The 26,516-nt window shown below is 29.4% G+C and overlaps 1 protein-coding gene across 6 annotated transcripts in view; it reads right to left on the bottom strand.

Moving 5' to 3' along the window:
• The window catches only part of LOC113548314 (potassium voltage-gated channel protein Shaker), a 166,948-nt gene that overhangs the window by 77,685 nt on the left and 62,747 nt on the right, over positions 1 to 26,516 (bottom strand). The window contains exon 1 of one of the 6 annotated variants that reach the window (XM_026949145.1): positions 23,405 to 23,956. The exons of the other annotated variants lie outside the window; for them this stretch is intronic. Within the exon in view, the coding sequence (XP_026804946.1) occupies positions 23,405 to 23,511 (107 nt within the window). The 5' untranslated portion in view covers positions 23,512 to 23,956. Of the gene's footprint in view, positions 1 to 23,404; positions 23,957 to 26,516 lie in introns of those variants that run through there. 6 annotated transcript variants of the gene reach the window in all.

Below are 26,516 nucleotides of genomic sequence, written 5' to 3' on the forward strand. Positions count from 1 at the left end.
TGTATTTGCGGCACGTGTATACATCATGTATCGCGGGCATATCGTTTAATAAATATTAACGCTCGTGAAATAAATTTACCAGTTCAGAATTGCGTTATTGGCTTAACATCAAATATCCATGAGATTATACACAGTTCGGCGATCAGGATTTATATAATAATGCTTACTTATTTTCTATATGAATGTGTGTGCGCGCGCGCGTCTGTGTGTAGTTTTGTAAGTCTTCTTGTGTATGTGGGTAAAATAAAGTATGCCGCAACTGATTGCTGTTGTTTGTCAATTATTTGTTAATCTTTTGTAAGCGGAGGCGCTCGAATTTCCCTAAATAATTTCGATAAATACCGCGAGCGATACTATACAAGTATTATACTGGGTGTTCCGGTATGGTTCACCAAACGTGCACGCGATAATTGTTTTCCTTTAATAATAAATTTAATCAAATTTTAATTTTTGGAATTTTTAAATAATATACTTGGCGGGCATTTTTTCAAATACCTATATAACTTTATGACATTTAAAAAATGCCGTATCTGGTTGTACCGATAACAATTTCGTTTCAATCGAATCACAATTTTGTCTTAAGAATGACATAAAATAATGATATTTCCAAAAATATTGTTATATTTAAATCGAAATTAGAAGAACGAGCGGTTTTCGAATTAAATCACTTTTGTATATTAAAGAAAATGGGTATGGAAGATATATGGCTAAAATAATTTGAAAATGTTAGCAAATAATATCAATAATAAATAAACATTTATAATTTTTAAAAATTGAGGAGTAAAATAAAAACAAGATGGAATATTACATAATATATTTTATATTTATGATTTTTTAGAACTTTTATCTTATGTATATACATTTTAATAATACGTAAACTGTTACTTAAAATTTTAATTTAAATACATCAAAGCTTAAAAATCGATATTATTGGCTTGATAATATTCAATTAGGAAAAGTAAATTTTTTATCATTGTAAAAAGCTTCTATCATTACAGGAAACTTTTTAAATGGCATAAAATAATCGTAATAGTTTAAAATATGGTTCTTAAGGCAAGTGTAATGATTATGTTAATATTATTGTGAATTATTTAAAAATCTGAAAAACATAATTTGAAAAAATTATTTATTAATGAAAAAATGGAGAAAAGCATTCTTGAATATGTAAAATCTGTGGTATAAAAAAAAAGATAATAACAATTATCAATTTCCATCATAAAACCAGGTTAAATGACTTTCAAATAATTAGCTATATATCGGAGTTTTGAACGATACAGCATATTAAGACAAGTATAATTTTATATTTTATTATGTATAAACGAAACTCCATACGATTGTTATCATTCCGCTTAAAAGTACATACAACATATATGGATTGTTTATTAATGATTTTTAAGTTAATCAATTATTGATCAATGTGTGTCAAGTTAATTTAACAATCTTATTTTATATGTTTTTATATATAATATGTATACAACGTTTTCAAAAGAAACAGATCAAATCGTTTTCAAGTATATCATCTTGATAGCGAACATTTTGTTTAGATTTTTCGTGATTTAAATGGTGTAACGTGACCTATTATAATGTCGCTCGGCAATAATCTGCAAGTCTCAAGTGTCCCGCTCACACTAATGGCTAGCTTCTTTTTTCAAACCATTTGTATCTCAAATGCACAACCTTCATAATAATAATATACTTATATGTACTTATGTGCATTGTAAGCTTATAATTATGTGTATAGATTGTGCATTTCAAATAATATAAAAATGGTTTCATATTTGTACATTTTTTATTCTCGACATTTCGATGTCAACCTTCTTCAAATAATTTGTTTTTTATTCATACGATTAAGTTCATTAAAAAATTTTAGTGGTATTCTAATTTCTAAATTTGTATAGTATATATTACATAAAAAAATAAATAATAAACGATTATTACGTCACTATTTCTGATATGGCTTATTTCAAATGTTTATAATTATAAAACGTATAATTTTATAATTATTAAAATATGGAATAATATTACATACATTATGACGCAGCATAAACGTTGTTATCGACTACCAATATATAGTTTACTGTTTCCATGCAATAATTTAGGTAATGTGCAGGTACGGCCTTCAAGAGGATTTTGGAGTGGCGAAGAAATAATTGTTAGCCCCGCGAATGTTTGAACAGTTGAACGATTGTGGAATACTATCGTCGAAATATTCAATACTTTTCGATGTATAATAATAAACTCCTTTACGGAATGTATCTGGAGTAATGTTAAGCTGAAAACCATATAATGCCATGAATGTGTTAAATCGTCCATAAAAATTTCCGAGAAACGTTCGGTAAAGTAAATTTAACTATATTATACTCCTCAAAATCGGAATATCGAAATAGGTGTGCTGTGCGACGACCGTTTTCGTGGGGTTTTAAATTACTACAATGAATAACAATTATAATAATAATTAAATAAATTATGTAGTATTTATAGTATCGCGGTTCAATGCTTTCGATACTAATTCGCTGGCCGAGACTATATTTTATGGCACCGCCCAGATCGCTGGCTCCAGACAATTAATATTCCTGTATAAAAAAATAGGTCGAAATATTATTTCAAACAGAATATAATTAATAAAGTTTGAAATTGTATAGATTTTTTTTTTCAGGAACCCTATTGCGCACCTATATATGTTCTGTTTTCTAATAAGTATGCGAGGCTTATGGAAGTATTATTAAATATAATTTGACCACGACCGTTCACATTTTTAACGCCCCAGTACACGAGCTAAGCCATTAGGTGTATAGTTACAGCGAATGAACTGACAATCATTGTATAATTTACTAATAAATTATGGAACAACTTGTGTTTTATCACTATTTTAAAACATTATAATTGCCTCTGGTGCACAACACGGGTGATGGTATCCCGAATGATAATCGACGATTGCTTCGGAATATCGTTCGTTGTATTCAAGTTGAAATAAAAAATCTCATGCAGCTTTTAATCTGTACATAACGCCGCTCGTATTACCCACTGTATTGTAATATTTATACGAGAGTAGAAAAAAACAGTACCGTTTTTGTAGATTGTGCGTATACGCACAATAAAATATATATTATATAATATTATTGCCATGTACCGCAATAACCCAGAAAATCGTAAGCGAAAGAGAAACGTATAAAAAAACGACACAGTCGTATCGCGTATCGTATAGGTACTCGGAAGTGCAACGATCGTCATAATCTGCGATACGCTGTACATAACGCTCGTAGTATAAAATATTTAAGTGTATATATGTATATATAATATGTACATTATTGTTGTTATTATTATAGACGTCGAAACCACCATTAGAGCAATTTTTATGTCATTTTTTTTTCGATTCTGTTTCCACACGTTGGATCACGTCGAATTCGTGCGGTGTATTCAAATAATTTCCATAATATACGTACATTATTTATGCTCGGCATTTTTTTTTTTTTTTTATTTTATTTCGTACCTACTAACACAATATATCATTAGAACACACATTACATTAGTACCTAACACTCTATGCGTATATATATATATATATATATATATATATATATATATAATATACGCATAGAGTACGTCATGTACGTTGTCTCTATTATAATAATAATAATAATATATAGGTACAGCGAATTATATTTTGTGACCTATTCCCACCCATCACGACACCGAATACCGGGCAACCGCGTGTCTCCGGTATTCGTACCTATATAATTTTGACACACGAATATCATATACGCGATATCAATGTACGAGTACATTGTGTGTAATGTGTACGTACAAAACTCGTATAATATATAGTATTATATTGCCGCATATTGTGCGCGTAAACACGATACCGCCCGTCACAGGCGTCACGAAGAGCTTTTTGCATTATTTATAATATTGTAATGGCCTCGTCGTCAGACCCGACGTCTGATTCGATTCGAATTTATTTTTTTTTTTTTTTATTATATTTTTCTTTGCGCTTCACTCGACTCTCGTGGCATGCGACATGCGCACGCACAAACGCCACAACGACCAACGCGTATATACCGTACCGACGGTGTATTATATTATTATATTATACACATTGATAGGACGTGTCCAAGTATCGGTGTACTGTATTACTACAGTGTCGTAATAACACTGTTTGTTTATTATTCAAGCAAAAATAATAATAATTATCAAACGCGCATTTTATTCCGGCCGGTGGTTTAATTTTCGATTTGACAAAACATTTAATTTTTGTGTGTCCTGTCATAATAGATACGTGTATATACATATATTATGATGTTATTCATTTGTCGACTCATGCGGAGCCGTGGAGGGGTATTTATTGGCGGCTTTCCGATGATTTACGTGGTGTGTGGACTTTTTATTCGAGACCCATAGTTACACCCGTTTTTATTATTGTGAAATAAATACAACTTTTACGAACAGGGAGGGGGTGGTGGGCAAACAAAATATATAATACTGTTTGCTATGTTAAAATAATTTTTAAAAACGAAATAAAGAGTCGCCTCCGTGTATATTATCTTTGAGTGAAATTTCAGATCGTGATTTTATGTTTTATTTATTTATTTATTAACGGATCAAACGATTCAATTACAATAATTTAAATTAATAAAGTTCATCATAATTGAACGTTAACATACAATAACATACAAATAACACAATAATAATAATAATAATAATAATATAATAATAAAACAATCGACATATTTAAATAAAAAAAATGTTTTTTACATAATTATTAAATGATTCAAAGGAATTAAAATTAAATAGATCGATTTTTAAATCATTAGCTATCAACATTATCCTATTCATAGGAGAAGCAGAAGCATAATTTGTTTTACGTGTAAAAACATAAAACATAGTGGATGATCTAGTTCTACACTGAGAGACATAAAAATTGAGAAAACCTAAAACTTCAGGGCAATTTATGTACCCGTTGACTAGCTTAAATAAAAAATTTCATATCATATACTTTTCGTCGTTCGGATAAACTACCAATATCAAAATAATGTAAAAGTGGTTCACGAGGAAAATGACGCAAACGATTTAAATTACATTTGAAGGAATCGGTTTTGAATATTATCTAAACATTGGATTTGATAATTTAAGTAAGGCGACCAAACAACAGTGTTGTATTCCAATTTTTATCGAACTAAAGTAGTGTATAATGTTTTGAAAACAGCAAGATTAGTGAAATCCTTACAGTTTTTTGTAATAAAGCTTAAAATAATCGAGGATTTCCTAATCGTATGTAGTAAGTGTTTATTATATGTGAGAGCAGAATCAAATATCACACCTAAATCACTAATATCATGAACTCATAACAAAGGAGACTAACTAATATTATAAGTTGCTATAAGTGGATTACGAGATCTAGTGAATGATATAATTTTACATTTATCATTATTTATCGGTAGTTTTATAAGGTTAGTAATTGAAATTTGAGAATATTAGCGATTTTCAAGCTTATAATATATCTACATATTTATTATTATGTTGTTCGCATATTGATTAGTGAATAAAGTTATTACACTTTTCTCGGACGCTACCGATAGAGCTGATAACATATAACAATATATACGTCATAGATATACATGATGAGTAGAGTTTTCGAACGCTGCACCGACGAGTGAGCTCCGAACACTCGAATAACAAAGGCTTGGAGATTAAAGGGTTGTTTTTTTTTGTTTTGTCTTTAATCCTGAGATGTTGTTTAAAGTTTGCGCATTTGTATTGGGGTTTGGGTCACTAGTTATTTTTTTGCATCGCTCGAGGTGATGTTTTTGTAACCGCAAATATATCCTAACAAATATACAAGTTATATAACATAATAATATAATACCTATGTTCTTCCTGTCTTCAAAATAATAAATTGATGTATAAAAAATTGAAAACTATAAATATTGCAATATATCTGTTGTAGGACAAATAATATTCTGTAATTGAGAAGTTTTCGAAGGCAATCGGTATAGACTATAGAGTTAAAAAAACGGTCAACCGACTTCCTGGATTTGAGAGGCGATTCGACTTATCCCCTCATCCTCCGTCCCTGTTGCCGCTCGTCAATGGCCAAGTTTTTTGCTTCGTATAATAAAGACCATTAACCCGATAAACTGCCTATATCTGCGGCAACTGCTGTTTTATACGGCTGCTGCAGCAGTCAATCATCGGTAAATACTATTAATATATACTTATATACCCTCACGGGTGGTATATTATACATGTATATTTTGTGTAATACCTATGTGTATGTGTATATAATATAAATAAACCTTAAAGTAATATAACACGAGAAAGGGTACTGTATTCTCTATATACTTTATTTCAAACGTTTTGTGAGAGTGAATTTAATCCTTATAACTTAAAAATGTAAATGTTATTAAGTTGTAAAACGGACAGCAGGGTAGCATCCTTTTGTTCATTAGTTCCTAGGTTTAATCTAACCTACTTTGAATCTTTTAATTAGAATTGTATTTATTATTATTAATTTAATCATCTGCATGAATTTTTTTTATTTTTTGATAACTATTTTTTTAATTCAAACTATAGCACCCACTTTGCCAAAATTTAAATAATTTTATGATTATATTATAATAAAAAATATATGATCTTAGATAAAGAATAAGTTTTTGCAATACCATAATATGAATATTATAGAAAATGAATCACCTATATTTAGGACACACTTAGGTATATACATTTTTCTTAAACTTATGCATAAAATATACCTACTAAAAATGTAATTAGGTATTTAGTCAAATAAAATAAAACGTATTAAAAATATGTTTAATATAATAAATTATATGTAATAAAACATATGAAAAAATGAACTACGTACTTTGTATAACTATATTTACATCGAGCTAAAAAATATTTAATAAAATAACCTCATACAAGGCTAAAATGATAATATGATAAAAATAAATAAATAATTTTTAACGAAGGAAATTATTTTAATTTTACAGAATAGCTTGAGCGTACCAATGTATTTCTAGAATAAAATGTTAAAAGAGCACTTTTTAATCGTGGTTAAAAGTAGGGGGGCTGGGTCTACTCCCCTTGCGTTGAACCCTATACCCCTCTACCCCACTACTTAAATATATTATAATAGTATACTGAAAAGTTTGATGGGGAATCTCATTTTTTTTTATTTCTGTACTTGGGAAGAAGTAGGTACGCAGGTATTTTCTGCACGCTGCAACAATTATCTGACACTATAATAGAGACCATTGCAATTGTTTTTCCGTACAACATTTTGTTTGCAAAAAAGTACCGACTCGGTGAGTTATATTATTATTTATTATGATAAATTATCTTGTTGAAGTGCATTACATTTCTTCCGGATAAATCGGTCGTAATAATACTTGTTTTAGTAAAACGAAATATAACATATTATAACTTTATTTTATTGTCGAGTTCTTAACAATGAAATAATGATTAATAATGCAACTATTTTTTAATAATATACGTTTGTACTTTACGCGTGCAGATGAAACCATTTAAAAATACACGAAAACGAGCAGTAATATTATTTATAATAAAAGGTCACATTTTCGTTGTTTATATTAATGGTGCACTGTGTGATACATAAATACTAAATAAATTTAAAACTATTATTACCACTACTGTTTCTAAAACTATACCTATATAGTGTTGAGTAATAAAATAATTTTTTTCATAATAAATTAAAGAAATTTAAAATCTCCTTGTACATTAGCACAGTAAAATAACATTAACATATATTTTGATTTAAAAACTAACATCATTTAATCTTTTGGCAAATGGTATCACGGTATTTTTAAATCTATTTCAATAGGGCGAATACGTTTTCTTTAAACACTACTCGTGAACTACTCTCGAATAAATTGTTACTATTATAATTAATATCACAGTACATTTGATTAATTATTAACCATAAAATCTGTAGTTAGTAGTAATTAATTTTAATAATCGTAATTTTTCAAAAGGTCAACAGTAAAATATACAGTCAAACATATTTTTATACAGCTAAACGAAAATGGTATATTTCTTTCGAATAATATTAAAAAAAAAAAAAAAAAGAATCGTTAAAAGTATACAATTTTATTAGGTTTGCTATGAAGAGAAAAACGATTATGAATACCGGGAAAAGCGAACTGCAACTACGTACAATCAAAACAAATCATTTATTATTATTCCAAAAAGTTAGTTTTGTTTTCGAACATATAAATACATATTTTTGTGTGTGTGCGCTGTGTATGTGTCCATATTATGTCATTCATATTTATAAATAAATAACAATAATAATATGTAAATCTCGCCTAACAGCCATTGCAGCCGAAGGCTATTTCAAATAATAATTATTATAATAATAACACAATGCCATTTCAATTACGTATACGAAAAAATCATAGCAAAAGTTTAAGGATGCAGTATATAAGGTTGTACATCAATAATATAATTATATCTGTTTCATTCACCGACATCGTATTAAAATATTCTTGTAAAAAGCATGTACAAGTATAACGTTTTACCTATACTGTTCACAAACTATTATGTATTGAGGTTACCTTTACTGCGCACTACAGGCTGTAGGTACGTGGTTGTCGACTCAGACTTGGGTCAATGTCTCCTTTGCCAAAACGTAATATAAGTTTTGTCGTATAAAACGAAATATTAGCTGACATTCGCTACGTGCGTATTTCAGAAATTAGGAAACAGTCGATTAAATAACTCTGGCAAATTGTACATGACATTATTATACATCAAAACAAATTTTATTATTATTATTATTATTATTATTATTATTATTATTATTAAACATAGTGATATGGTACTCATCGACGATGGTTGACGTACGTTTCGTGTACTTGGCAGCACGGTAAATAACATTTCAAATTACCGCAATGTTAAGGAACGGAGCATAATAATATAATAAAGGTACACACAATACTCAACAAACTTAGTCTCGTATGTACAATAACGATTTGCGCTGGAATTGGGTAGTATCAAGACGCGCTATGCGAGTATTATAATATATTATGGTATAATAGTAAGTAGGAGTGACGGTAATATCAGTATATTGATTTAAGATCGATATACCGGTATACTGCCTTTTTTTAAAAAGACGATATACCAAAAATAGCGAATTTACCGATAATACCAAAACTACCGAAATATCGAAGTTATCGAAATTAGTTAATTAATATTTAAATCTATTTTTAAATTGTACGAATTTTCCAGTGGGATATATATGACATATTATATTTTATAATACAGATACGGATCAAAATTAATTTCCAACTTTGGCCATACTTGATAAAAAATATTTATGCGTACAATGTACTAGTGTTCCTAGCGAACGTGTGTTCAGTTGTGTGGGCAATATAATTACTGATCATAGATGTTGTAATATATAATATTCTGTTTAATAATAAATTAAATAATAAATAAAATTTATTTTATTAATATTATTCATAATAATATAGGTACATAACCATTATAACGAAAAAAAAAATTGAAAATACCGGAATATCGAAATTATCGAAATTACCGTACCAAAATACCGGTTTAACGATATTTTCGGTATACCGATTCATATTGGTATAATATATCATATCGATATATCGATGTAAAAAAAAAATACCGTCACCTCTAATAGTAAGGATCTACGGAATTTTAATTTTGGATAAGTACCTATGTATTAATGTGTCGATATAGTCAAAATAATATTATCGATATTACAATATTGATAATAATGCAGTGATTATAAATACGTTTATATAAAACAATAAGACAAGTGTTTCGTGTATAGTAGCTGTGGAGCTTATGCATTACTATAATACCACGATGACATTGCATTAGCGACGCAATACCGTAAAATGTAATTCCTTGTTCGTAATGAGTACAGGTGCTTATATACATTGTTGCTCATAAAGTTGTATTTAACAAAAGCGATACATATTTGGGTTGCATAATATCAAGATATTTTGCAGACCACAGCCATATAAATATAATCGTTTACTATGATCCATAGTGTGCTATGAAAATGTTTATATTATATTATTATAATACGCGATCGTCATCAATAAACGTTATTTGTAAAGTCGACGTAAAAATATAAATAAAAAAACATTATTATGACATAACAGGTAAACTATTGTAATAGATTGGTGTTCATTAAACTACACTGTGATTTTTTAAGCTCGAGATGCTCATTTTTCTCCGACTTTAAATTTGTTTTCATATAATTTAAATGACGCTATTATAGTATTAAGCTTTGCCAATTTTTTTACAGCAATGATCATATTATTTTTTAATATTCTACTTTATTTAATAGGCAATCTTGTATAAGACATGTTTTACATATATTAAAACAAAATATTTTCCTGAAAATGTTTATGTATAGCCGCATATGGTTATTGAATATCATACTTATATTTATTTATAACACGTTTAAAGTTTAGAACAGCAGAGTAATGTACTGAAATTCCCCCGACGCCCCATTCCATCTCTTATATATCTTATGGCAAAACTTTAAATGTTAATAAATAATAAATTATTGGCTCGATATTCGATGTACATTATATATTATGTTATTATTACACCACCGTATACTGAAAAATGAACAAAAAACGAAATCAAAACTATAATAATAACAACATGGTTTGAAACCGTCGGATAAAAGAAATATTTGTAGAAATCAAATTTTAAAAAAGTATTATATATTATAGGATGATTCACCAAGCTTACTCACTCTCAATTTTTTTTTAATAACGAATTAATCCAAATTTTTAAATAATCGAGTAAGTACTTAAAGATCATATTTTAAAATTATAGAGATATTTTTTACTATTTCAAGAGTGTCTTTTGGAAATAAAATTTTAGTTTTTCAAATGATATCCTTTTTTAAAGTAAATTATTTAATGAATATATATATTTTTTTTTTTTTTAATATCAATGTACTATATATCTAATTTACAATTTTAACGAATAAATCAGTTATTAAAATATTTATGCTAAGGATAATAACTTTTAAAAATGGTTTAAAAGTATTTAGTATCTATTGTTTACTCATAGAATTTTTATAAATTGTAAAATGTTAGTAGATTAAGATTAATCTCTAAGTAACCATGATCCTAATATAATAAAATCCACTAAAATCATTAATGGCTTACTATTCTATAAAAGGAGTATTCTAATTTGATGTAAGTACAGTAAATCTCAAGAATTAAAAAAAAAAAATAATATGGACTTCAACTATTTATAAAAATTTTAAATAATTGCATTGTTGAATTAAAAAGTCAGTGAATATGCTCGGCGAATCACCTATCAGCCATCATCCAGTATAATGTATTTATACATATAATCATACAGGGTATAATTTATAAATTGTTCAAACACAGTATTATAATACCTAATTATAGTTTTAGCCTTTCAAGCAATGATACCATAACATAATAAGTACGATATATACTATTCCCAAAGTGTAAAATCATAATTGCGTTTTACTTTAACGTATTCCGGAAATTTAAGAGGATCCCCGAGTCGACTATAGATGACTGAGCTGTACGCGGGTGTGTGAAAGTATAAGTATGTGGTGTTCAGCGTGTATAATACGGTTGTGAAAAATTACCAAGTTTTTGTAATGAATAATAGATTTAATCCATCCACGGAAACGCATTTTTTTTTTTTTTTTGAACATTGCACAAGGTAACACTAATATAACGGCCTAATCAATATAGCGTGTATGTACTATATGTGTGTGTATGCGCGCGCGTGACCAGGGACTAAAACGAACATTTTGACAATCCTTTTACTCGGGTCACATTTTTTAATTATATTATCGTTTCTCCATTAGTCCCGCTCAAAATCTTACGGGTAATATTATTATTATTATTATTTATGTTTTGTGTTAAAAATAGAATCGTCGATCGTAGCGATTTCCGCGTTAGTCCATATAGTTTGCCTAAGATTTATTGTTTTATTATCTCTCAACTATAATACTATAACACGACTTCTATACGATATTATCGATTTCGCGTGCATAATATTCTTTCCAATATTATTATTAATATATGTTAATTATTGTCTTGATGACTATGAAAATATTTCGACTACACTAAGCGATGGTCGTGCGATAGTAAATCGATTGTTAATCGATTGATACCTTTTCATAATATAGGTACGTACTGCTGCAGGTGGACGTGACGGACGAACGTTTTAGTCGATTTATTATTTATAAGCACACAGAAAGTTATATTATTTTTCCGTTCCATTTAAGTTATTTATTATATATACATATATATACTTTTTAATCCCGCCGATAAAAGTATAAAACGTATACAAATCGTAGAGTTAAAATCATAAGAAAAAAAAAATATTAGAAGTATTGAAAGTTAAATTATTCATTTGGTCAACACTCGTGTATTGATTGTTAGTATACAATATATTTTCATAGTCAGTAAAAATCTATATATTATTTAAAAAAACTTGTTAAAATAAAAAACAAATTATTTAGCTTGTGAGCTAGTCGTTAAATTGTGCGTACAAGTTATTTGAAATACGTAAAAGATTTTTCGTAATTTATAGTAGAGTATATTATATTCATAAAAATTAATTAACTCGGGAAATTAATTATTCAAACAATTATAAAACAAAGCCCAAATAATTGATATTAACTTTTGTATTTGTATAATGACCAGTAAAGTGGCACGTGGTACGCAAGTTTAAAAATTGAGTGTGATATAAAATGAGACACAGTATATATTATACTATTTATTTTTTTTTAATATTAAAATATAAATTGCATCATGATTATAATAGTTTTTTTAACCTATAATAGGTTACACGCGATTGGTATAAGACGCTACAGAACTTTTATTGAATGCCTTTGATATAAAATTTTATAATATATCGTGTACCTGCAAAATAACTTAAATGTTAGGGATTATTATAATTAAATATTGATTTTTTTTTTATTAAAACTACTAAAGTTTATATTTTATTCACATCAGGATGGAATAATTTCCATTATGGTTTGGAGTGAGTGCAATAATGAAAATAATATCTAGACAATAGTATAAATGAATAAATATGAGTTAATAATAATACTGTTTAAAATAACCATAGTTTGAAACAATATTTCAACATTTATTTTATGTTTATATATAGGTACGTTTAAATGTTTAAGAAATAATATACGTTATTCATCTTTCATAATATTGAATTAACCACATTTACGCTTTTGTAAAATTTAGTGATGTTTTTAAAAGTTTTAATACTTAGTTTTCAATGAAACATGGTTTCACATATTTAAATAATTTCAAAACTATTTTCAAACTTAATTAAAGATTTTCTTTATTAATTACAAATACAAATTGATTAGACTTCTCAGTATAAAACTGAACTTACAAAATTGCATTATACATATGTTTTAAAATGTATATAATAATATTATGTGAACCTGGAAAAACATACCTTTTATGCGTTTTTTTTTTAACTATGCTACACCAACGGAAAACTATAGCTCTGAATATTTTGTTAATGGTTATAAATTTAATATTATTATACTCTAAGATGAATAGTTAAAAATAACATAGATATCTGACATATGTACATTATTTATATATTATAATTAATTTTTTTTTAGAAAAAATAAAAAGGTAGTAGGTATGCCAGTGATATTTTATGGTCTACGAATAATAATGAATAAAATAATGAATCGTATTAACGACATAAGTTTCTCCAAGGGTAATGCTTCTGTTTATTTATTTATTTGTTTAATTATTTAATTGTTTAAAATTTAGTTAACAAAGAAATGTTATAGTTTTGAAGAATAAAAATATTACAATATATATTATTGACATTAAAAGACTCGTGTTGCTCCAAAACCAACTAACTTGCAGACTATCAAAATCGTATGCGCTTATCAAACTAAAAACAATTTAATATTATGTTTGAATAAATAATTCTCTTAGTAGTGAAAGTGTAATACTATATATAGTGTTTCTCTTGGGACTACTAGTTACCTCTAGTATACTCACATATATGCGAGTTAAAAAATCAATGACTTCAACATGTACGGTGTACTTACTACTTTATTATGCAAATTATATTACATTTTTTTATTAATAAAGATAACTCGTGAGATGATGTAAGTATAATTGCTTACACATGTAAAAAATTATTCAGGACAAATGAACATTCGACCAAATTAATAATATTCAAAATAATTGTTAACGATTTTGATTAAACACACAAGTATTATGTACGTATGACCATCACATCATAGTATTGTTAATACTGATTATCCTTCAATTATTACAAGTGTAAGCTTACAATATAATAAATGTAGGTAAATATCAAATTGTATTGTAACTGCTGTTGAATTCAAATTAAAAAAAAGAAGCTTAGACGTGTTTATATATACTTACATGAATGATTAACCTACACCAAAATTATATACATAGTAAAGTTTCACATGTTTTAATGTAATATATTATATATATATATATATATATATTTTTTTTGTATATATAAGTAAGTTATGGACCTAATACAATGTATTAGTTTGTAATACAATTAGTTGTAATGCATTTAGCCAGTAGCGTAACTAAAAGGAATCAGAGGGTGCAGGCGCACACAGGCCGGTTCTTTTAGGGAGCTCGAAGTAATACAATGTTTTTCTTTTATAATAAACTATTAAACTATTATTAATATAGATATATATTATTTTAATTATTCAAAATAATATATATATATACAATTTCGGGTTAATAAGACATAGAATAATATTTTTTAAAGATGTATATAGTAGTTTTACTAAGATAAATGCACGCTTCCCCCCTCAGAACTCACTTAATAATGCTTGAATGAGATAAGGCTATTGAAAATTTGACTCCCAGATACACATTTTACATCACTGTATTTAGCTAGTAAATTTTTAAATACAACTGAATGTATTGATTAAACCATTTACTGTTGTCTCATAATCAAATACTAGTGGGATCTAAGATTATTAACTACGGTATTTTTGCATAAACCGTGGCTTACAAACAATAAAACAACTATAAAACAATTTTAAAAATGTATATACGAGATGTAACTAGGTTCTGCGATATATTTTATAAATCATAACTTTGTAATTTTCGACGTTATCACATTTAAGTGTTCAACAATTTTTTTTTTTCAAATCAAAATTTTGATGAAACAGAACGTGATAAAATTTATTATAATTTAATATATACGTATTATGATTTATAAACACTTCATGTCTAGAAGAGCAGTATTTGTAAAACGAGAAAAAAAATGTCCTGTGGTCGAACTACAAAATTTCAATAAGTAATGAATTCGATATTATTATCTAATTTAAATGTTTGTGTGTTTCGCTTACACAAAACGTTATACTGCGTAGGTAGGTGTGTTAGTTAAATCCGATATAATATGCAAATTACTACGGGAAATTTATTATCGAGAATTTGAGCGAAATAAACTATATTAATATATATTTTATGACGGAAATGCGCGTTAAACTAAATGTTTAAAACAACCTCCATAGAGGTGTTGGTGGCCTAAATCCGGTGAAGTGTGATCAACACCAATATATTATAATACTCATGTATATACATCTATATATAAACGCCATTGCAAAATGGTTGTATCGTTGGACCGGATGGTTACATATTTTACGTTCCAACGACTAAAGCTGGTATTATTGCTATAGAAATGTGTAACTTGGGCAATCGGGAACACATCATTAGAGTCACGTCACTGCAAATCTGCAGACAACAATGTCAGGAGATTGGTCAGACCATTATTAGGAAACATAAGCCTATGCATATACACACACACACACACACAGATTATATAGATACGACTCTATTATTACATATTATATCAGTTTAAATAACGTACGATACACAAAACCATACATATATACGGTATATATTATATACACATAATAGCGAAGCACAAACATACATAAATATAAATATACATATATTGTCCGGGTTGTATGTACATTGCAGTTATATTTATTATGACGTACTACATTGAATAGAAACAACGATAAATTAGGATGAAATAAAAAATACTTTTACCAAGATGCTACGGTGGTTTATTATTAGTTTAACTGTATATACAGTATACCTAATACCTATACACATCAAGAGATCGTATAAATCGGAAAATTAAAAAAGAAAATTTATAAAACTAAAAAAGTTCCTTGATAACATCATACAGAAAACTTTGGCCTTTGCTTTTCAATCATATTATATCCACTGCGCATGGCAGTCTGTGCATTTTAATGGAATACCCAAGACGATTTACGTAGGTAGAACCAAACCAATGAAATTTGGAATAAAAATTAAATGAAAAATTTCCTGAGAGCATTCGTTTTATTTATTGTGTGTGTATATGCTTAATGCTTATATATGTATATAAATGTGTGTGTGCGAGCACGATGCGAAAAATCAAACTTGTATTGGTAACACAATCGTAGACCTCGAAACGGCTATAATTGGCATCCGCCCAAATTACTTTGACCCGACTATTCGTGAAAATAATATAAAAAAACAGTGACCGGACGGCTGGCAAATTGTATGAGAAACCTGAATTTTTCATGCCATGAAATAATGACTATAACAGAACAGAATATTATGACGCCATCGCAGTGATTTACGCGTGCTATTAGATAATAATAAATAAGTACACATTATAGACTATAGTATTATACAATATTATACTGAGTATAATTTTTGCATATCCGTTGATAACAGAACAAAAGCTCAAAACAGCATTAATATGTGAGAATACAATGAAATTCAATTAAAGTTATGACAATATTATAACACGCAATTTGTTAAAGATATTAACATTACATTACGTATCTAAATTGAGAACTTTTTTTTGTTAATCTGGACCATATTTTGTAATCAATTATTTCTATATTAAACATAAAATGAGTATTTATGATTATATTAATTTTAAAAAACTAAAAAGAAAACTTATTTCTCTGGATTTAAACAATATTTGAATATATTTATAATGAATTTGTGATAATTTATTTTTAATAATATTGGCTATAATATACTAATTATAATTAATTAAACATTGTAAAATAATAAATTATAATATATTATATTCTTGATATTTTGTATTTAATATTGTATTTGCATGAATTCTTACTTCCAGTATACCCTTTGGCTTTGTAGATGATCCAACAATATTTTTTGAGTTGTAATATAGCTAGTAAATATTGCTTGTTGGAGAATTAATAAATAATAATTATTATTTATTAATTAAAAAAAAAATAATGATAGGTATGAAAAATTCATAACAGTGGTTACATGGCTTAAACAAATGGTAAACGTGTCATTTCTCATTGTAAATTCTACGATACAGCAAACTATTGCAGACAATTATAAATTATTTTGTTCAACTCACCACGACGATTCCTATACAATTATTCGTATAATATCTAGGTACCTAATTTATCTTGTCTATAGTCTAGACTCTAGACATAAAAAAGTAATAAAAACTAAACTCTCGATTCTTAGCCATATAAATGGTTTAAACTGACTAGCATACCAAATACAATAAAAGGTCATTCATTCTATGGCCTACCTTTACCTACAACAAACTTTTCAGAAGACAATAAACAATAATTAACTAATAGGAAACATAACATTGACCAATTCATTAGGTCGAATGGGATCCCTACACTGTCACGAAACAATTATTCGAATATGCAAACATTTCTTATATAAATATCATAAAATATAATGTAATTATAATAGGAACGAATATAAATGCAGAATGCATTTTTTTAAAACATTGCTTTCCAAGCACAAAGTTAATTTCATATACATTGTAAGGAATTATAAAATGTAACTTTTATTTTGCATTATTTTGACATTTTTAGTGTATTTTTTTTATGGCTTTAAATCATTTAAAGAATTGATAAAAATCAATATAAATTAAGCAACTCCTGATTATACAGTAGTATTATTATGAAACACAAGGTAAAAGTATAACGAATGTATCTATCTAAATTGTATATTTTAAATATGGAAATAATTTTCATAGTAAAAATAAGATAGGAGAACTAGATGATGATAAAAATAATACGAATAATTAATACCTAAGAATAAATATTTATATAATTAAAAACATTTTTCAATATTAAAAATAATTTTAGGAGCATTTTTTTCGTGCATTTTTTAAAAAAATTGTGTTATGAGTGCATTCAATCATGTTTTTTGAATACATTTTTTTGTTTTTTTAGAGCATTTAAATTCGTTCCCTAGTAATGTGATTCACTTTTTGATTCACCTAATTTAACACTGTATTTTAAGTATCCAATGACCATAGCCAGACGTATAGATACCACGTATACATAAATACCAAAAACAATATTGAGTACAGTAATTGAATATACAATTAGTACGTTCAATAGATTATGAGAAGAATACTGTCATTACTCATCAGCGTAGTTTGTGAATAAAAAATATTTACAAGTATAAATTATATTCTAATAAGTAATATTATACCATATATGTTGAAATAAAATACTACGAGTGCAAGAAATGTGATTGAATATTGTTAAATTCAAGCTTCGTGAAAAATTAATTTTCGTCGGATTTTAAGTATACGTAATACAATATGTATTTAGGTACAAGAGTGAGTACAACTTTTTATCAAAATTCTCGATTTTGGGACGTAAATATATGTATACATCACGATATTATAATACAATGTTATTATTTTATCATTTGCAAGTGTTTTTTTGGTAAATGTATGTTTTTTTTTGTATTTAATTTTAAGTCATAAAAATCTAGTGTTTTTCATTTTTATAACGGTTTATATTTCTTACTACGTTTAAATAACAATTTATGATAATATACTTCTTCAATATTTTTTTAAAACAATTTCCTTAAGATTGAAATCAAATTTCGAACCAATAATTAATTAGTTATAAGTACTTTAAGTTTAGATTCCGTGGATCATTTAAAATTTAAATGTTTATAAAGTTATAATTAATTAAAACCACTGGTACACAATTTAATTTTTTGGCACAGTTTTTCGATCATGAAATTATTTAGTAGATAACTGTCTATCAAATATAATTATTTAGGAAATAATCTTCCAAATAAAGTGTTTAGTACTTGTCAGTGTGATTTTATTTCCCAGATAGTTCAGTGAGTAAAATAATTATTTGTAATTAATAGGTGGTAGGAATAATAGATTATAAGACAATTTACAAACATTTATTAGATTTTGATTTTCAATAAAAATATTGATAAGAAGCTGTTTATTTTACATTATTAATATTTCAGTTGTGAATAATATATTATAGTAGTTACTTCGGGTTTCATTCATCGAATAAAACTACTTAATCTGACGTTGAAAAACCAAAAGTTTTTGATGTTTCCCCATTGATCGAAAAACTCACGTCGAAACCATCAAAGTTCAACAAGAATATGATTGTTTGGTGATAAAAGAATTACGATGTATAATATATGTATAGCCGTACAAGATTTCGTACATAAGGCATATTATAATAATATTGTGTACATACAATTTAATCGCGTGGTAATTTAAGATAATTTTTGTTTTATGCGTTTTGAATTAAAAATCAATAAACTCATGAAAATTAATGACCCAAAACTCTTTCAGGTCCTTGGTTCTCGGAGGTATTCAGCTATTATACAACATATTATTATTATCTATCGTATACCTCTATTGTTTGAAGTAAAAATAAAAATGATTTCCCATATAGTATAACGCATCTTTCTACGTTGTATTCACATATACTGTATAGTGTATAGTACCTAGTAAGTTTATCGCGTGCGGTTGATTAAGTATCATCGTATCCTCTTCTTTTCATCCTTCTATCGCCACCTGAAGACTGATTTATCCAGTTGGTTAAGTCTAAAAACGGACCTCACTCGTTAATAACGGTAAATTAGTTACTCCACGAACTGCACGAGCGTGTACGTTTGTGTGTGTGTGTGTGCGACGCTCACCACCGCAATAATAATTATATTATTATTAAGTAATTAAGCAAAGAGAGTATATATGTACACTCAAAGGAAGCGAATAATCGCAAAGTGAAAAAAAAGGGAAAATTCTCCTCCTCCCTGATATATTTATTATTATATTATTGACCATTTCCGGTCATAATCTATTTTCGTCGTCGTTGTCGTTGTCGTCGTTGTCAATGCGCTCGCTATATTATACAACTTATATGCATTATATTTATATTATGTATATAAGTATGCTATGTTCTATATATATATTGACACGATTTTGGCTGGTGCGCAACGTTTGGATATATGGAAAGACGACTCGACGGCGGACTGTGAGGGCGGGCGGAAAGTGAGTTGGGTAGTACAACATCCACGGCTATACAAAAGGACCGAGTGTCAGCGCGGGTGCAGGAACGCCGCGGGACTCGCGTGCCCGGGGGTATAACCTCCCCGTGGTAAACGATTGGCCCGGTATCAACCGCGCCCGGTATATCAATTTGTTCATAGGTTATAAATAGCCTATTTATGATGCCGTACGCCCACGTCAACCGCGACGACAGCACTCACACGTGCGCTCGTACACGTTACATTATTGTACGCATTGTACATGTATATTCACGTATTCATGCCGGCGGATTTCCGAACGTACGTCGCGAGACATATTATAAACTTTTACGCGCGCGCCACCCCGCCGCCGGCACGTCCTTCCCGTCGACGGCAGAGGACCCACTATACACGCGTCGCGGCGACGACGGTTTTACGATCTGTCCTCTCCTGCCCCCGCGCTCACGCCACTTTCGACTCGGGTTTTCACTTAAGGCACGCGGCTATATTATTATATTATGCAGTTAATCGGATACTCGGATAATAAAAAAAACGACCATAAATAAATAATACATATATATATATATATATATTATAGATATATAATACAATATATACGAAAAGCGACGGCGATGAACGGTCAATATATTATTTTATATATTAATTATAGTATGCACTGCACACGGTTTCACTCGTTCCCGAGGGATTGAGTGAGAGAGAAACACTTTAATAATAATAAAATTATTTTATTTTCATAGAAAATAAATACATATATTTTATTATTAATTACAATGTATACAATATTAATTTAATACTATACCGTTAGACATTGCAATTTACCTTTTTTTCATTTTTTATTTTTAATATTATTGGTATCAACCCATAAATCGCATTGTTGAACCATTATTATTGGTCTTTGCATGGCAAAAAATTATCGTTCACACATTGTGCACAGCATTAATGGTGGGATATAGTGAAACAAAGTTAATATGCCGTTTAATTAGGTTAGGGTGTGTTAGAATTTATGTAAATTGGTCGTAGTAAATATTTGTCATAAACGAGTGCAATAAGATTAAACAAATTGTAGACCTTTCCGTCGTGATGATTAGATTAAAAGCGACGTGTTTAAATGTACAATGGCTGTTATTATAAACATATTGCGATATAATTTAATTAAAGATAATTCGATAAATAGATTTTGTCAGAATAGCTTATAATTTATAGACAATTTTTTTTTATTTTTTTATTTCGTAATTTTTACTAACTTTAAAATATGACATATTACATCAAAATATTTGTTGCAATTAAATGTTACTCATTTTAAAAAATTGATATGAATACATAATACATTTTATTATTTTTATTTTCATTTGACGACCGACACTGACTGAACCCAGGGATGTTCATTTTCACTAGGGAGACTGAGCTTAGGGGAATTCTAACTAAACGTCTATGATAGGTAATCATACATATTATATAATAAATAAACAATATCGTAGGATTAAAAACTATAGCAGTCGGGGTGGTATAATATATATATATATATTCCTCGCGCGCGCGCGCGCGCGTGTGTGTGTGTGTGTGTGTGGATGGTATACGCAAAACTCGTGGCGCGCCCGACATCCCTGACCTATAGAATTGGGTATGAGAGGGTGAAGGTGAAAAAGAGAAAGACTGAAGCGGTTTTGTAAAAAAAAAAAATACGAATATTCTTTTAAATTGTAATATTACTACTAAAATAATTGTTTGGTAACCAAGGTTACCAAAAGTTTAGTTTTTTTCATCGTGTACAACAATTTATCATTGAATTCAAATATAACACACCCATTCAGCGTCCACTCAATGACGAAATAAACTCGACTTCTACAGTACGGTTACCTCATTTTTATTTATTATTCTAGTAAAATTTAAGATTTTACTTTTTAAACTATTATGTTGGTTTTATGTGAATTATAAAATATTTTCGTATAGTACAATCCAATATTACATGCACGGGGTTGAAAAACAATGGTCAAAACTAAATGCTGACCCTGGGTCACCGCGTTCCTAAATCTCGAAACATACAATTCGAGGATTGTGTGTGACAGTGACACAGTGTAAGGGTGAAAAAGAGTAAGATCTTAGTCGTGTGGTGTATTACGGTGAAAAAATAAACCTCGGATAAGAACTGCAGACTTCGTTATTGTTACCAGTATATAGTGGTATTCGGCGGCGAATGTGTAGACGGTGGCGGCGCCGGTAATTTACTACGCGTGTACTATATACAAAACTAACGAAAAAAACCCACGAAAAATCGATGGTCGCGTGAAAACAAACACGGCTTTTGTGTGCACATAATATAATTACAATATATTTTAAAATATGATTTTTCCGTTCCCAGAACGGACACACGAATCGTCTTCTGACACGCCGACCACAGCACATCGGGCCCAAAACGCATTTACATAATAATATTCGATATAATAATCGTGCGCGAACCACGCAACGGCATACCGCCTTGCATAACACAACTTATTTATTATTAAATAATATATTAGTGAATTTAATTATCATAACATTTCTATTATAATTTTTAAAAATACCCATCACAGTCACCACTGTACTAACTATAGCAAAGTTCCGATTAACTCGCCATCTAGACCCTATTACCGCCTCCCGACCGTATCACCTGAAACTATCTCCTATTGTAAACCCAAGCGAAGGACGTACAGACACTCGCGATCTGCTTATCTCAAAACAAAATGTCGAACACTATAATAATATTACAAGCTAAATATATTTAATATCTATATTTATAACTGATAATTTATTCATGACCAAACACCTCTTCCGTCGAGAGGTGTCTCCGATAAATGTGTTAAATATCATACGTATATTAATTATAATAATATCAATATCGGATTACTGTCGATTGGCTCTATAACAGATGAGAATTCTTATAAAGAATTAAGTCTAAAAATATTATCATCATCGCCATAATATTATATAATGTATGTGTGTGTGAGGGGGAGAGTGTGAGTGATTGAACGGTGACACGGTGATGGACGTACGTGTCTGTGGGCGAATCCCTGTTGGCCAACCGCTGTCTCTCCACGAACCGGGCGGCCACAGTCCTGGAATCGTCGCCGAACCCGTAAAGTCCGGCCACCGCGGCCATGCGGCACTGCGTTCGGCGGCGGCCGCTCCGCCGCCACTATATAGCCGGTCGTGGGTCTTTTTAATTTTTTTTCCGCTTTTTCCGCCGCTTGACACTACAACATTTATTACATCTCGCCGCCGTCAATCGTCCGGCACTCGCGTCGTTTGCACAACTACCGGTGGCAATGATTGCGATCGAGATGACGTCACGTGCCCGTGCGATACACGATCACGACGATACAATATTATGCTATACGATGGCGATGACGGTATGACGACAGCAAAGACGAAAACGCGATGCGACCACGACTAAGACCGGTGTTATACCGTGATGACCGAGGTAACCACTGGCCATCGCCGTCAATCAAATAGCGGAATACGACGACGATGATGATGATAATAATAGTAATAATGTGTTCTATGCGATCGCGACGACTACCGGACTGACGATGACGACGACGACGACAACGACAACGACGGTCGCGCGGACGGCAAGCAACAAGCTCGTTGAATCCCGCCAAAACGGACAATGCCACCGCCGCCGCCGCCGAGACGTGTTCGCGCGCGCAGCTGTCGCGGTGTCAGTCTCGCCCCTCCCCTCATCGTTGCGGACTCTCTCGCTCCCCCTCCGACCACTAACGCCACCGCGCGACCAACCCCCTTAAAACCTACCCTCTCGCACACGCTTTCCCCCCTGAACGCGGGCGCACACACGCGCACCACCACGCTTGAATACCACCCCTTCTTCCAAAGTCCACCTGCCGCCCCCGCTGTACGATCGTCGCGTATATACATACGCCATGTCAAACGTGGTGCCTTCGCCGACGACCACAAATCACTGCATGACGGCTGTTCGCTGCAAATATTAGCCATATATATCATGTGTGTAATGGGTATGGTATTCGTAAGCACACGTATCAATTAGTAGACAACAATCACTGTTTTATATTTATATATATATATATAATGTACAGAGGTAAGATAAATAGTATGATGAACTCGTTTGGGGAGTGCTCCGTGTGTGTATTCGGTGAAAAAACGAAAAAAATAAGCGTTCTGCTTAAATATTTTGCTATATTATGTTATACATCATAAAAATGACAGACGAATCGTAACGCGTGAAGGATTTTGTGGGTTTTAAATGTATGGGTTTTACAAGATTCTTGAACCTAGAACTCTATAAATGTAGGTATACTGAAATAAAATAAATCCTGAGAGCATTTTTAATTAAGATTTTTCTATTACTTATAGTATGTATACAGGCACATATATCTATTACTGTTATGAATGTATAGTGATAAAAGTCAAATCTAAACCTTTTTGAAAACTGCATTAAAATATGTCCATATAATATCTATTTGTATTTTTTTGTACTCTTTGAATTAAAATCACTTTATTGAAAATATTTTAATTGATTATAGATATTTTCATTATATACCTACTATACTGTAAATAAGAAAAAAAATAAGTGTTTACGTGACAGCGTATCTAGTTATCAGGTGTTTAGTGCTTATTGCGTAGATATAGTATTCATGTGTTCGGTAAATTAAAAATTTGAATAATTGGTCAAGTCGAGAAGCGTATAATTTTCTGCAGTATAATAATATAAGGTACCTGTATTACATGCAAATGCAAATCACAATGTTTATATAGGAAAATATGGGTTATGTTATAATTTAAATGTTAGTGCATTGTATTAAATAATGTCCACTACATGTGAGTAGTCTTTTTTTTTGTCTGTAAAATATGATAGAATGTGTAGAGAATAATATTTTTTCAAGGGTCAAATTTTTTAATAGACATTTTTTGTTGCTCTTTTTAATATAAACCTTATTAATGGATTTATGCGTATTTAGGACGACTAAAAACTCATATAAAAAATAAGTTAAGAGACGTCAACAAACTGTTTGCATATGGGGCTCGTTAAAAATTTAAAATCATAAATTCATATCTGATAGGGTTAGGTACGACGATACATGCGCGTATATTGTGAAGAATACCACGCCAGTTACTATACAATGTACATAGTAGGTATACTGGATAATATTGAACCGTAATAACATACTATATTCAGAAGAGTTTCGGTACGTTCACTTTACTTAATATGTCTTGTCTAGACATAATAAAACACGGAATGCGGCCGATAATTATTATTATCGCACTAATGACACGATCGTAATGCCTCGTCAGTCACCATCGTCCGATAAATATAAATTTCAACCCATTCAAAACGCCTTCATGTCCCATACATCCCGAGTCATGAATTAATACACAGTCAATAAATTATAATTGTAGAGCGTGCGAATATTCGTGCAAACAATTCGCGTCATTCGCGAGCTCAAAGTATTGACACTGCGAATGAGTAAAACATTATATTTTAATACATTGATGCATCTTATTATACGTATGACACCATAACAGTTAAGTATTAAGAAAGTATATAACGCAGGGTGTTCAAAATAAGAGGATAATGTCATCCATCTTCTGTTTTTAAGAGCATATTTCATTATAGTACTTTACATTTTCTTAAAAAAATATCTTATTTTCAATAATACAATTCAAAAATCTATAAATAAAAAAAAGTATTGACTAAGACAAACGCAGTAGGACATTTTGTTTATACCTAAGTATACATATAACTATAACTAATATTTAAATTTGTATTTACATACTTAAACATATATTCCAAATAAATTGATATCAAATGAAATGACAACTATTAAATGCATATTTTTGTAAATAACAAATAATAACTATTGATTTTTAATCGATAAACTACATATTATAAGTTTTATAAAATACCCCTTTACGAACTTGGATATGAATAAAAAAAAGAACATAATAACACAATGGCAAAATAACCTAATAATATAGTTCATTGCATAAGCGTAGGTGTAAATATTAAAAAAAAAAAATGACATTTCTGAAACGTTTTATTTGTTTTGTAATTCTACCATATTATTTAAATACATAATATAGTCTACGATAATACAAATTTATTTTGTTTGAAATTAAACACCCTAG

Source organism: Rhopalosiphum maidis, chromosome 1 (genome assembly GCF_003676215.2).
Source record: "Rhopalosiphum maidis isolate BTI-1 chromosome 1, ASM367621v3, whole genome shotgun sequence".
Lineage (NCBI taxonomy): Eukaryota > Metazoa > Arthropoda > Insecta > Hemiptera > Aphididae > Rhopalosiphum > Rhopalosiphum maidis.